Source organism: Cnephaeus nilssonii (genome assembly GCF_951640355.1).
Source record: "Cnephaeus nilssonii genome assembly, chromosome: 3".
Taxonomy (NCBI): Eukaryota; Metazoa; Chordata; class Mammalia; order Chiroptera; family Vespertilionidae; genus Cnephaeus; species Cnephaeus nilssonii.
The window spans coordinates 79,523,806-79,538,264 of NC_137074.1; the positions used below are offsets into that span (position 1 = coordinate 79,523,806).

Here is a 14,459-nt window from a genome sequence, read left to right on the forward strand (position 1 = left end):
AAAAAAATACAAAACACCACACAAACAACCAATAAGAACAGCACTCAGAATATTATGAGTTAAAATGTGCAAACATTCTGAGCATAAATACATGACGTCGTGATGTAAAGTTCTCTTTAGGGGAGCTACAACTTTAAAGGGCCAGAGAAGAAAGACTAATCTTTCAAAGGACAGGAAAGCTGGCAGTGGCTGACCTTAGTCTTGCTTTCAGCCAATTTCATGGAACCGTCGAAGGCAGCTCTATCTACTACTAAATAAAGCAAGAAACCTTGACCAACTTGTATTTCACCCTCTCATACTAGGAAAGAAATTATGAATTAATAGCTTGACTTATTTATATTGTTACTTTTTGAAATATACAACTGTCTTTGTGTTATCCTAAGTCCCACGTTTTCCTTTTCTCTAGTGACACTGGCCCTCCTCTCTTAATAGTCCGCAACTTTGTCCCATATGTCGATGCTATTCACCCTCTTTCTATTGCTTTTCCATACTTGCAATTTCCTTCTAGTCTGGCGTTCCCAAGCCTGGCTGCCACCTTCCTTGGCTTATTCTCAGAAGGCACTCCACTGGGGAGAAAGCCCCTTCCCATCATTCCTGGGCAACGGTGGCCCCTGTCTGGAAGTTCTCAATGGTCAGGGACCTCTTACTTCCAAACATTTTCTCAAATATGCTCCAAGATGAAAATAACACATTTGCCAGCAGACTTGGCCCTTCATATTTCTATTTTTGGAGTTTTTGAGAATTGAGTAGTAAATAACAGGAGTGCTAAAATCACACAAACACCATTTGGTGGAAGTTTTGCATTGTGTGGGCTGCCTTGAGAAGCACACCACCACCTTAGATCACTCAGGGGTTAAACAATTTTTTTTTTTACTCTGAAGTAATAGATGTCAGAGGAGAGGATAGTATTGAAATGAAAGTCCCTAAAAACCAACTGCTCTTGCTTTCTTTACAAAACTCTTATATATGTACTCCTATGTCAGAGTAAAATGCATGACATGGTCAGACACTTCAGGTTTTTAAGAGGCTACACGACTGATAAATAGTTAAGAATTAGGGGTGAATCCTTCTGTTTTTTAGACACTCTATGTTCTATCATGCATTATTGTTTAGAGGCAAATATCTTGCCACCAATGTTTACTTAGTGGACGAAATGCTTCAGCCATCTGGCATTAAGCACTATCTCTCACCTATAAATGAGACCAAAGGTTGGAGGAGAAATCTAATGTGAGTTTAATAAGTAGTTCAATTCAAATGTTACAATGAGCAATATTAGTTTCTTTCAGAATACAGTAATGACTTATGATCATGATAGCTAAGTGTTTTTTTTGTTTGTTTGTTTGTTAGTTTTTAACAGAGAGGAAGGGAGAGGGAAAGAGAGTTAGAAACATGGATGAGAGAGAAACATCGATCAGCTGCCTCTTGCACACCACCTACTGGGGATGTGCCCGCAACCAAGGTACATACCCTTAACCGGAATCGAACCTGGGACCCTTGAGTCTGCAGGCCGATGCTCTATCCACTGAGCCAAACCAATTAGGGCCATGATAGCTAAGTTTTACTCTTCTATTTTTCAAATAAAAATATTATAGTGTGAGATAAGCCACACTACCATTTGCTCATAACTTCCTAAAACCATATTGTTAACTGTGTTTTGTTATTTGTATATTTTTACTTAAAAAAAACTCATTAGATGAAAATTCCATGATAAAATGCTCTGATCTTGCTCTGGAAACATACGATGGCAACACTGACAGGTATTTCCAATTGTCAAGAATTTATCAGTTTGTTTCATTCAAATGGCATGAATATTAATAAACTATGTGAAAGACCGTCATTAGTAGGATAGAAATTGTGACTGTCATGCTCATTATGTGCTCCAAAGTTATTTCCCCAAAGCCTGGTACAAAGCAGAGACTAAACAGAGTTAATGTACAGATGCCCATTACAATGAACAAGTAACAATGAGTTTGACAGTTGGGTAGCTTATGCTCTTAGTAAAGATGAATGAGAATAAATGAACAGGTCCTTTAATTATTCTATGATACACATATATGTGCATACAAATTTCATTCTCAACTACACAATTATGTGCCATGTGCTTGTGTGGCCATATCCTGCCATGGAAATAGAATCATAAAAACATATATGAAGAGGCAATGGGATATATGCACCCCTATGTTCATAGAAACACAGTTTACAATAGCTAAGATTTGGAAATAGCCTAAGTGCCCATCAGCAGATGAGTGGATTAGAAAACTGTGCTACATCTATACAATGGAAACCTACACTGCTATAAACAGAAAGAATTTTTACCATTTGCAACAGCATGGATGGAACTGTAGAGAATTATGCTAAGCAAAATAAGCCAGTCAGAGAAAGATAAAATATCACATGATCTCACTCATTTGTGGAATATAATGAACAACATAAACTGATGAATAAAAATAGAACCAGAATCATAGAAGCATCGAACAGACTGTCCAACCGATGAGGGAAGGTGGGGGGTGAGGGGGTAAGAGATCAACCGAAGGACTTGTATGCATGCATATGAGCATAACCAATGGACACAGACAGTAGGGGGGTGAGTGCATGTGCTGGGGGGTGGGGATGGCTGGGGTGAGGTCAGTAGGGGGAAAAGGAGACTTATGTAATACTTTTTTAAAAAATTTCTTTATTGATTAAGGTGTCACATATTTGTCCTCATCCCCCCATTCCCATCCCACACCCCGCCCCACGGATGCCCCAACCTCCTTATGTAATACTTTTAACAATAGAGATTTTTTTTAAAAAAAAGAGGCAATGGGGAAATACAACAGGATTATAAAAAAAACAAACAGCTGATGAGAAAAACATTTATAAACACCACACACAGAGTTCTCATTATCATTTCAATAAAGAAATAATGCTTTTTTAATTCATAGGAAAATAAAATACCTTTCTGATTAACCCTGAAATTTATGAAAATATGGTCTGCAAAAAAAAAAAATACTCATGAAGTAAAGTCAAAGGCTGAGGTTATAAATCTCTAAGAGGCCACAGGAAATCTGTAAACCATCTACTACACTTGAATTTTATTTTCCTGCTCTCGAAACATCAACACCACCACTCATTCCTACTTTTTCTCCTCTCTAGGGCTTAATCCAGTTGGGTGGGCCAGATCTACGATAATCAACACCTGACAGGTGGGCAATAAGATCCAAACGTAGAGTTCAACCTCTTTTCAGCCACCGTGAGCAAATCACCTGGGTCAAAATGTTCTATCCAGCATAGGACTCCTCAGGCACACTGACCAGTTCAACTTTCAAGTCTTTAGGTAATTGATGGAGCTTAAGTGCATTTAGCAATTTACTACAGCTCTACAAAGTACTGAAAGAATTAAACATTGAAAATAATTGGTGATAAACTCTTAAAGGTAGCTCTCTTTAATGGAGTCTAATGAAAAGATTGAGGTCTACCATCCTCAGTTCTGACTATAAAGGGAAGTCCCTAAAGGTAACTATTTATTGTCCAAGGGGAAATAATTTTGCCAGAAGAAGTCACTGTCTTAGTCACAGTACAATCGGAGGGGAAAATCATCCGCCCCCTCAAACCATACCAGGGCTTTAGAAATCATGCACATATCCCATCTGAGGGATGGTAAATGCATGGCATTTATGCTGCTTCTCTCAACTCTAATGCCCACAGAAAACACAGAAAGTTGTCCTGGCATCAATTTTACTCCCTGAGCCTAGACAGGGCCTGAGCCCAGTTCACAGAATGATATAGGCTGCCACTCTAACTGAACAGAATGGCCAAGTGATCCAATTTACCAGCCATGCTGTGGGCTTAATAGGACATCAGGCCATTCCCATGGGGTTGCAAGGTTCTCCTAATACCATAGCACATGTCCTTTCCATTCTCTTTAAAAATTTTTACACAGGTGAAATGAATCATATGTATATAAGCGTAACAGTGTTTTTTCTCCTCTCTTCCTTCTTTTCATTAATTAAATAATTTATTGTTATTATTAAGCATCTATAGCAATTCAGGAAATTTGGGTGACGGGAAGGGGATGCGTTCAATGCAAAAGTCTGCTGTAGTAAGAAAATGGTAGCAGGGTACCCTGATGTACTGTGAATTAGATGAAGTGATTATACATTATTTCTAGGACATAACAACCCAATGGAAAAAAAATATATTATTTCCCTTTAAAAATGGGAAAACTGAGGATCTAAGAGGTTTAATTACTTGTCTACAACCACTTCAATAGTAAATAGTTGAGCTAGTTATTAACCCAGCTCTGTCTCATCCTATAGTTCACAGATTAGAGGTCACATTCACTTTGAGAATAAACATCAGGGACTGGCCAGCCTTCCTTACAGACCACTTGCTCTTTCTTAAAAAATCTAGAAGGCACCTGGCTCTAATAAAAATATTTGATTTTCCCTGTTGCACTATTCAGTGAAAATTTCAAAGCAAGCTATCTGACATAGTTTCACATGGAGTGGTTCATTGGAGAAATTCAGAAAGAAATGAACGAGAATCTAGTTTTTGTTTCTCTACCTATTCAAAGGCAAGTCTCTCACATATCTTCTTAAGATAAAAGAAAATAACTCTCTTTGCTTCCAGGGACTTCTAAAAGATCAATATGATGGTATAAATACAACTCTTTGAATCTCTTAATAGAAAACTGCCAAGTATATACAAGATTATATTATTCCAATGAAGAAGTAATGCAACAAATACATGCATATACTTGCAGTGCACAATTCAGTAGGGTGCAGGTATGGGTGTGGGTGGGGTTGGGGTTGGAAAGTACTGAGAGCTTTTCTGGAACTCACTCTATAATAACACAGAAATCATAGTCAACTGGCCACCTTCCAATAGAACATAGACCAATTCTATTTATCATCAGAGAGTTTGAATTCTCTGAATGACTGTCACAAGCACTAAAATATTTCTAAAATGTGGTCAACTTTCTTCTAATACAGACTTTATAAACAAGTTGGCATTCTGGCATATAATTGTAGAGCAGATTTTTGTAATTTCCTTTCTATACTTTAAGGAGAGTTGGATTTGTCAAGAGACTCAAAAATGATCAACCCTACTTAAATGTACTTTAGAGAAAGTTTAATACAAAATACAATTCAAATAATGGGATCACAAAATGCAGCACTAATGAAAGGTTAGGGGAAATAGGCTTGATGACTATACTTCTCAGGTTTCCTGGAATATTCCAAATTCCAAATACCCTGAACCACTCTTGTCATAAACTATTGAAATGACCCAGGGATTTGAAAATTTAGTATGCAATTTAGAATTTCCACATAGCTTTTTATATTCAAAAGTTATACAAAAAATTCTTTGGAGATTGTTCATTCTAATGATTTAATACAGAATATGAAGTAAATGTGGAAAACAAATCTAGTAAATGTGGAAGCAAAATGAATTTTACAAATGGTATTGATAAATCATGTTTAATGGTTGATAAAGAGAAAAGCAGACACTGGCATCCGTGCTGGTCTGGTGCTCACAGCTAGGCTTGGTATTCTTCTGCTGAACATCAACAATTTTAAAGAATACCAATATCAAACAAGACCACTTAGTGACTAAGATGGATGGAGACAACAAACAAGAGCACTCTATAATTGTATGGGACACAGACAAATGAATGAACACAAAAATGACTGTCCCTACAGTCTGGCTAATATGACTAACTGTTGCTTATTTATCAGTCACAACTCTAGCTTCACTCCATTCTTCTTGTCTTCTCATTAAGAATTATTAAAACATATATGCATAGGCCATGGTCACAAACAATATTGTGGTGAAGACAGGGGCTGGGGCTGGGAGGAGGTGGGCAAAGAGGCAGGGGAAATAGGGGATATTTGTAATAGTGTTCAACAATAAAAATAAATTATTATGCTATGTATAGTCAAATTAAAGTTATGTATAAAATAGAAAAAGGTAATTATTGAGATATTCAATCACAGAATTACTCCACTTTCTGACAGCATCCTAGCCACAAAGCTTCTCTTCCTTGGAGCCTCTCCAGAATCACCTAACACAAGACCAAATCCTACAATAAGTCCTTTCCAACACCATCTTACTAAATGCTCCCAGTTTCTCATGGTATGTATTTCCCATTGCTGCAATGAGTCAGTAAACCTAACTTTGTTCAAATAAGGGTGTGTTCCTGGTGGTCTTTGGGTGAAGGGAGTTGATATAACAAATATAGATGCATTGTATCCCAACAGAGAAACCAAATTATGTTAATTTTTCTACAATAAGGTCATTAATACCAGTTAAAATATATGGTTTCTTCAAAGGATATAACAACTGAAAATTGGATTAATGGTTTTATGGACCAGCATTCAAATACTCTCTCTACCTCTTTCTCTTCTTAATTCACCAAACAATTACATTTGAAAGTCATGTGAGTGGTTGAAATATAAAATAAATAATCCTATACATTGAAACTAAATAGGTAATAGATACCCTCAGTACATGTGTAAATTCACACAAAATCAATCACAAGAAACAAAAAATGCTAAATCAATAAAAGTATGGCATAACTATATCAACTCTTTAAATCACAAATAATACATACAATAAATTTTAATTTAAAATTTAACCTGTTAGGAAGATGCCACAGAACTCCTATACAAGAGTTAGATGTAAGCATTTTGCACAGTAGCAAAAACAAGGGATAAGAATCACCCACTTTGAGAAACCAATCTTATATTGATCTGAGTTCTCTTGTCTACAGTTAACCACATTTGATGACTCTTATCTATTCCATGTGAAATGTTACAGACTTCAGTGATAGATAGTGCTTCTCAAACTTTAATGTGCAAGACCACCTAGAGATCTTAATAGCAGATCTTGAGTCAGTAGATCTAGAGCAGAGCCCCAGATTCTGCCTTTCAGCTAACTTCCAGTGATGCCGATGCTGCTGGTCCAAGGACCGCACTAAGTAGCATGGATGTACAAATTAAATGTTATAAGGGCAGGCTAGGAGTTCCTGGGGCTACTGGTCATGTCTGCAATAATTACCAACTGTGCTGTTACAGCCCAGGACAAGCCCCAACACTTCATCAAGAGAAGGTTGGCGGTCAACAGTTGGAAGTTCTCTGGTGACCTAAAATTGCCCTGGCAGTAGTGAGGCAGCTGAATAATAAAACTGCATAGCCACTAGTTATATTCCAAAAGGGCAAAACCAGAATATTTCTTTTCTGAAATTAAAGGCAAAAAGAACTCTGCTTTTAATGGGATTTGTAATCACACCTGTATTTGTCTCCTTGGAACTCTACAACCTTCACTTCCCAACATATTTTCTCCACTCCCAATACTTGGTTCAATTCAGGCTTTATATATAATCCATGCCCTACGCATTAAAATTCCATATGGTTCCCTTGAGGTCTTGATCAGTTTTCTCTTGAATAATCAAAGACACCAAAAAACTAGAGGCTGCTCAAGGGAGACCTTGGGGGACCCTGTGTCTCCTGTGCTATAGCACAGAAGCTAAGAGATGAAAGGGACCTACGAGTTCATCTAGTCCAGTGAGCCCCCAAAGTGTTTGGTTTGGGAGATGTGATGCTCATGAAGTATGTACTATACTTGCTCCAAAAACCACAACTAGAAGATATACAAAAATTAAAATACAAACAAGTAAAATAAAAATCATGGAGGTAATCACACTAAGTGGTTTCTGAGGTTTTATAATTATCTTATGCTGAATATCCATCCTCTTTAGTTGACTGTTAGATATAAAAAAAAAGATACATAGGAGAAAACTCTTTAATTGAGAAAAATCTATTTTCAAAAGAGGAGAGCTATCTCCCTTAATCAGTTTTAGTGGTGGAACACAAGAATTCTCAGAAGAAAAAAAGTCAATTGCCACAATTTATAAAAGAGCAAACTAAGACCCAGAAATGTAGAGTAAAATATTTAAAGTATACAGTTAGCAGGAAAGCCAGAACTGGAAAAAAGTCAATTATTAATTCCAAGACTTGTGGTCTTCCCTCTATATCACAGTATGCTTATAAATTTTAGGGTTCAGTAATAATATCTTGTACATAGTAGGCTCTCAAATGTTCATTGTTGGCAAATATAAGGTATGGTATGAGGGGCAATGAGAGTCACCTGCCCTACCCCCACTCAGCTAGACTTGCTGATTTCCACCTGCAAGCTCAGTTGCTCCTTGCTGAGCAAATCAAAGCTGACCTGAGGATACGCAGGGGCTGGGAAGCCTTTTTAAAGCTGGACTCTGGATGCAATGTCCTATCCCTGGCCCCTGGGCCCTAAGTCATACAGCTCACTCCCAGGCACCTAGTACCATGTTTGGCACATAAAAGGTGCTCAATAAATAGCAATAATTGTCACTAAAAAAAGTTCATTGCTGGAAAAGAAGCAAATATCTACCTGCAAGGGAAACATTAAATTCACACTGTTAAATCAGACCCAGGTAGATGCTTCTTATTTTTGGTACTGCCTCATGGCACTAAAGAGATCTCTAGAAATTCAATGAGCCAATGCATGGTCCATCTTCTAGCCAAAGATCTAAATAGATGTCCAGATGTTAAGATACAGATCTTTAAAACAAATGCAAAAACATTTTGCTTTTGTACTGAGAAAAAAATGAGATTTATTTAAGTATAAGAATGAATTATAGCTTTACCATTTACTACAAAGTATACTGATAATCAATTAAGAAACATTTAAAGATAAAAAATGAGAAACTCAATACAGGCAGTACTCGGGTTACGTCAGAGACCCGTTCCTACGGCGCGACGTAATGCGATTGTCAACGTAAGTAGGAACCCACCTACAGAAGCACCTATGTCACTCACATGGAGCACATACACAGCAGTAATGAAGTGAAACAGTAAAAAAAAAAAAAAAAATTAAAAGAAAGATAACAATTCCTGACCTTTACTTTTGGTAAATAAATAATAAAAAACATAAAGCACATATGTACATACGTCGAAATGACGGAACTTTTTAAAAAAAAATTTATTTTATAAATAAATGGGAGATGGCAACGTAACCACAGAACAAGGTACGGAGAGTCCGACGTAACCCGAGGACTGCCTGTACTGTTGTTTCAGTCTATTTTTAAAAAAAGAATGCAATTACCAGTTTGAGGTGGTAAAACTTTGGAATCGTCAGATGTTTTAGTTATAGGTGCAACCCATGGCTTTTCACTCGAAGCTGCAGTAGTAAAAAGAAAGGGAATTTGCTGAAGTTTTTTTTTTGAGGAGGACAAAGAAACAGAAACAGGTCGCTGGGATGGTTGACTATGAGAATCCTGCAATGAAAAGCACACACTCTTTCTATCAAAAGCCATCGTCTATCAGGAAGAAATTTCTATGTTCCCATCCTGAGAGCACGTGATTGGTTAGTGACTAGAGAGAGACCAAAGGTTGGCGTCGTATTCTCAATGTTTTTGAGGACAGGAAACTAACTTCATGAACTATGTGGAATTAATAGAGTGATGGTTGATACTAAATTTAAAAAAAAATCCAGTAGACAAATATATGTTTTCTGTTTGTTTGTGTTGCGTTGCCAAATCAACCACTTGTCTGGTTAAGTTAATGGAATTCATCAGTTCACTGAGGTTTGCAGAGATAGGACCCAGTGAATGTAGCCTCCAGAATTAAGCACTCATCACCCACATCTTAACACAAGGTCTTAGGTGCTGTTATTACCCAAGGCGCCCCCAGGTTTCTCAAAAGGGAAGGGTGTTTTTGCCTGAGGAAATTCTGGAAGTCTTTTCGGAGCTGTAAAGAAACACATAAGAAATGTTATGACTTGAGGTGCAAGTAACAGAGAAAAGATTTTACTAAACAAATAAACAAACACAGAAAGGCAAATTATTCACATTAAGTAAGGGACTGTTAGTAGTATTTTTTAATCCTGTGTTTCAACATTGGATGATATAATAAAGCTCCCTTTTCTAGTTTTTATAACCAGACACTATACTTGAGGAATTTGAGCTCTTATTTTAATTTTGATTAAACTTGTTTTCTAATTTATTCAGCTATGTGTTTGTGTGCTCATTTAGACTCACATCAAGTACTAAACATGTCTGAACTAGCAAATGTCCATCTACTAGCATTTAAAAATAGAATTGTAGTGACCACATGGCTCTATAATTATACTGCATTCATAAAGAAAATTAGAATTCTAAACACCTGAAGGATTTGCTATAGAGAGAGACTCTTTAGGACCCTAAATTATAAATATTTCATAACATTTAAAAACGTGGTGTTGGGGAGCTTATTGTTTTATAAACTAAGTGTTTCTTCTTTCCTGTGAGGAGATAAATTTAAATAAATTAGCCTAAGGACGGCTTTCAAGCATGCATAAAATGTGCAAGGTAATAATAAGCTGTAGTATTTAAAAATGTTTACCTAGAGTGCTCAGTGGTAACTCAAACCTAGGTATTAGAATAGTTTGCGATCTTTCCGGGGTCTTTTCGCTGAGAACTAAAATAAAGAAGAATTCGGTTAGCAAATGTGTGACCTGGGATTCGACACTGTGGCTTAACCATGATCCTGTGATGCGTGCTCACACAGAGTGTGCACCGGCCGCTGATGCCTTTCGAGGACATAGCTGGCTGTCCCTGGGAAAGGTGGGCGTGGCTGTTCAAAGTTGAAGGTGCACTTTCAAAGGAGCGCGGTGTGGCACGATGATCCACATCACAAGCACAGAACAAAGCACCTGCCGCGCCTTTTCTCCAGAAGAGAACCAAGCAGGTAAGAGCCTCTTGGGCCAAGAAGCAGCGAACAGGTGTGACATGAAATTCCTTTTAGAAAGCGTGACCCTTTTTGGGATTCTCCTCGTTTTTAGTACACACAAGACTTGGAAAAGCCATTGAAAACAGAAAGCACAGACACAGTCAAGACTTCCAGGTTTCCCCCACCTCTCCAAGCCTCCTGGGATAAAAGGCTGCCATCTGTGTTTCTGTACATCCTACGAGACTGGGGAAAAGGGTGTGCAGCTAGCAGCTAGCATCTAGCGCTCCCTCGAACATCATTCACCAGGATCGAGGCATGTGATTAACTCTAATGAAACTGGTCCAAGAAGTAGGAAGATTAACTACTGCCAGTAAGGAGGGGAGAGATGAGGGGAAAGGAAAGGTATTGGGTTGCTTTTCTTTTCTAAGAGTGCTGGGAGGGTTTTGTTTGTTTTAGGAAAAAAACTTCTTAGAATTACCCAGTGTTGTTTCTGAAATATCTAATGCACTAGACACAGTGGATTTAGTGGTTCCTGGAACTGAGTCAGGAGTCACTGGAAAGTAAAAAAGACAATTTTACAAATTAATATAAAATTATGAAGCAACCAAAGACCCTAAGACATCGGGGCCCTTTGGAATTAATAACTGGCGCACAGCTCATTACTGTTCAAGTTACGAGTTATGTTAAGGACTCCATGGCTTGCTTGCGCCACAGCCTGACCTGACATTGCTCCCGACGTTTCCTTTCCAGGTTGGGTCCACTTTCCATGTGTTACAAAAAGCACTCTGAACTGACCTCCAGGAAAGCACTTATCAGATGAGTCATAACTTTTTATTCATCTGCCTTTTTATTTCTCTCCACCTTCAAGGCTTAGCACAATGTCCGGGGTATAGTAAGCAAGCACCTAATAAATGTTTATTAAATGAATTAATAAATGGGCAAATAAAACAATGATCCAGGGCAAAAAGGTTTATTGAGAACTGTTACATTCTATGATTTCTCTCTTTCAAACTGCAGTCAACATGCAAAGGTTGGAACTGGGTTGAAATGATGATAAGGATGCAAATGCTCAGCCACAAGGGTGCTCTAATTGCTAGGTCAAAAGCAAAGACGACCTCAGCTAAATAGTGTTCAAGAAATAAGAACCAGGATCACTGAGATCTGGGGTGAATTGGGAGCTAGACAATTCTAGAATTTTTGCAGGGTTAAGGACTTGTGGCAACACAATAACACTGAATAATAAGTTATGGTGTTTAAGTGTTTCTGAAGTGGAAAATTGTGAGGAAGATTTGGAAGAGAACTAAGAAATCTGTCAACTCTGCCATGAGATAATGTGCCAAGAGAAGAAAGTATAATTGGGCAGAATCTTCGGGGCAGAAAAGAAGTTGGAGTCATCCACTGGATCATGCCTATGTTTTTATTGGTATTGAACAATTACATTGAAATCAGAAAACTACCTAGGGCAGTGATGGCGAACCTATGACATGCGTGTCAGCACTGACACGCGTAGCCATTTCTGATGACACGTGGCCGCTGAGGCGGCCGCATGCCGAGGATGAAACATTTGCTGCTCCTGAGGATGAAACATTTGCGAAATAATGTTTTTTCCTCAAAGTGACACACTACCCGAGTTATGCTCAGTTTTTTGGCGAAGTCTGACACACCAAGCTCAAAAGGTTGCCCATCACTGACCTAGGGATTTCATTCAGATAGATTATTTCAGCTTCCTGAATAGCGTTGACCTCTGACCCACCTGCCATGAAGATGAGGGATGGAAGGTCCATCTCTCTCCTTTAGGCAGAGCCACATATTTCTTGCTTTGTCAGAAATATCCTTATTTGAATTGGTTTCTTGAAATCACATTATTTTATTTTCCCACCAGTATTTAACTCCTCTGGGTCAGTTATGAGTCTACGAGTTTAGTACAAGGTAAATACCACTAATATTTCAACTTATAGCAATTTTATGGATTAAAATGTTTACTTTAGATTGGAGTTACTTTGCTAAATGTGGATTTGGGGAAATTCTTGCCAGATGTTTGCTTCACTGCGTCCTAGATGAGGTGGTATTGCTCTGGCAAAACTCTGTAGTTCAGAGAATAATGTGTCCCCAGTGGGCTTGACTTGGGCAGTTCATTCATAGAAGAAATGCTGAATGTTTGTTAGTAACGGCCAATAAACTGTGGGGAAAATGCATTCCACATTTATTCTTTAAAGAATTTTTACTGAACTATTACATATTATCTCTATTGGGATTTTTAACCTTCCAAAGACATTGCTGCTAAATGATATAGCTCTCAAGCTATGGATTTGTGAAGGTTAATGATGGCATTTTGCTCAGATGACCACTTGTGAAAGTGGAGGAATGAAAAATGATCTCATGTCTTCACATAAAAGGAAAACACCAAAACCAGGCATTACGTTTTAGTATAAGATTATTTCACAATGTTGAGGTAATAGCTTTCACTTAGAGTGAAAAATACAGTTTCCATATTACATATTAGTTATATGGTTCAGTAGTTCATTTTGCAGCTGTTGTTTTTCCAGACATTAGATTAAGGACCTAGAATCACATCACCTATCGTTTTGTGCTATCGATCGAAATGAATTTCCTACTGGCTCTTCACTAGAAAAAAGTACAGGCTTGTCAGTCATTTACTATTAGAAAAATATTACTTATTGTAAGTGAACAATATGGGGATCTCATTACCTGTTATGGGCTGTGCTGGGATTTTTTCTACCTTTGGTGTTTTAGATTCAGCTGGTAATGCCAAGGTTTCATTCTTAGCTAAAAAAAAAAAGAAAAAAAAGAAAAAAAAGTTAGAGAACAAACAGTTTACCTCACTTCCCTATAACACAGTGTCCAAATGCAATTAGTTCAAAACATAATCAAGTAACAGACTATTTCCAGAAATCTATTCTGCTTTTATCTCTTCCCACCAGGTAGTCAACAAATTTATTGTGCATTTCTACCAGGGATTAGCATGAATAGATGACAGTGTTCAGAATCCCTTCTTTTAACCCTCAGTAATTAAGATCTAAGTTGGCATTGGAATGAAGGAATAAATCACAACCCAACACTTGGATAACTCTCAAGTCATTCTTATTCATAGAGTTTCTGGAAGCCATATGTTGCATTGCAAATACTCACTGGAATTTTATATTGAAGTACTCCTAATTTTTAAAAAAATCAATGAATAGAAAATTTCCATTATTATGCATGGTAAAACATTCAATAGGTTCAGACACTGAAATTTTAAAAAAGCATAAGCAACACACTTCGGAAACTAAATTATTTGAAAAGACTTGTGGCAAAAAAATACCAACAGTAATTTATTTGAGCCATGTGTTAACAAACACCTATTGTTTTGGTCACAGAGGGGATTCAGTGTAAAGATTAAAATATATTTTTTTCCCTCTTCAGACAACTGTTCAGGAAACTTCCTTCTAAAATGTAGGTATTCTTTTTCAAAGAAAGTACATTTCTATACCAGAGTTTCCCAATGATTAAAGTATTTCCCATTTTAAAAATGCACCAAGGATTAACTTGAGTCAGCTCTTTCACACACAAAATCAATAACCTACTTATAATATTTTGAAACAGTCTAGTGGCATGAAAAAATTAATTAATCTTTGAGATACCCTGATCATGTCACTTTGAACTGATTATAGCTAGATGGGATTTTGTAGAGTCCAAAGGCTGTACTGGAATGTCTTGGGTTTTTCAACCTTGGCA

At 37.4% G+C, this 14,459-nt stretch overlaps 1 protein-coding gene across 31 annotated transcripts in view; it reads right to left on the reverse strand.

The window, feature by feature from the left end:
- Positions 1 to 14,459, reverse strand: part of ABI3BP (ABI family member 3 binding protein) — a 245,497-nt gene that overhangs the window by 115,392 nt on the left and 115,646 nt on the right. For 28 of the 31 annotated variants that reach the window (XM_079766383.1, XM_079766388.1, XM_079766365.1 and 25 more), the window contains exons 10-14: positions 13,434 to 13,511; positions 11,203 to 11,277; positions 10,398 to 10,472; positions 9,693 to 9,764; positions 9,121 to 9,195 (exon numbers count right to left, since the gene is read on the reverse strand). In XM_079766383.1, coding sequence (XP_079622509.1) covers positions 9,121 to 9,195; positions 9,693 to 9,764; positions 10,398 to 10,472; positions 11,203 to 11,277; positions 13,434 to 13,511 — 375 coding nt within the window. The remainder of the gene's footprint in view (positions 1 to 9,120; positions 9,196 to 9,692; positions 9,765 to 10,397; positions 10,473 to 11,202; positions 11,278 to 13,433; positions 13,512 to 14,459) is intronic. The other 3 variants (XM_079766369.1, XM_079766368.1, XM_079766363.1) reach the window with 2 other exon arrangements.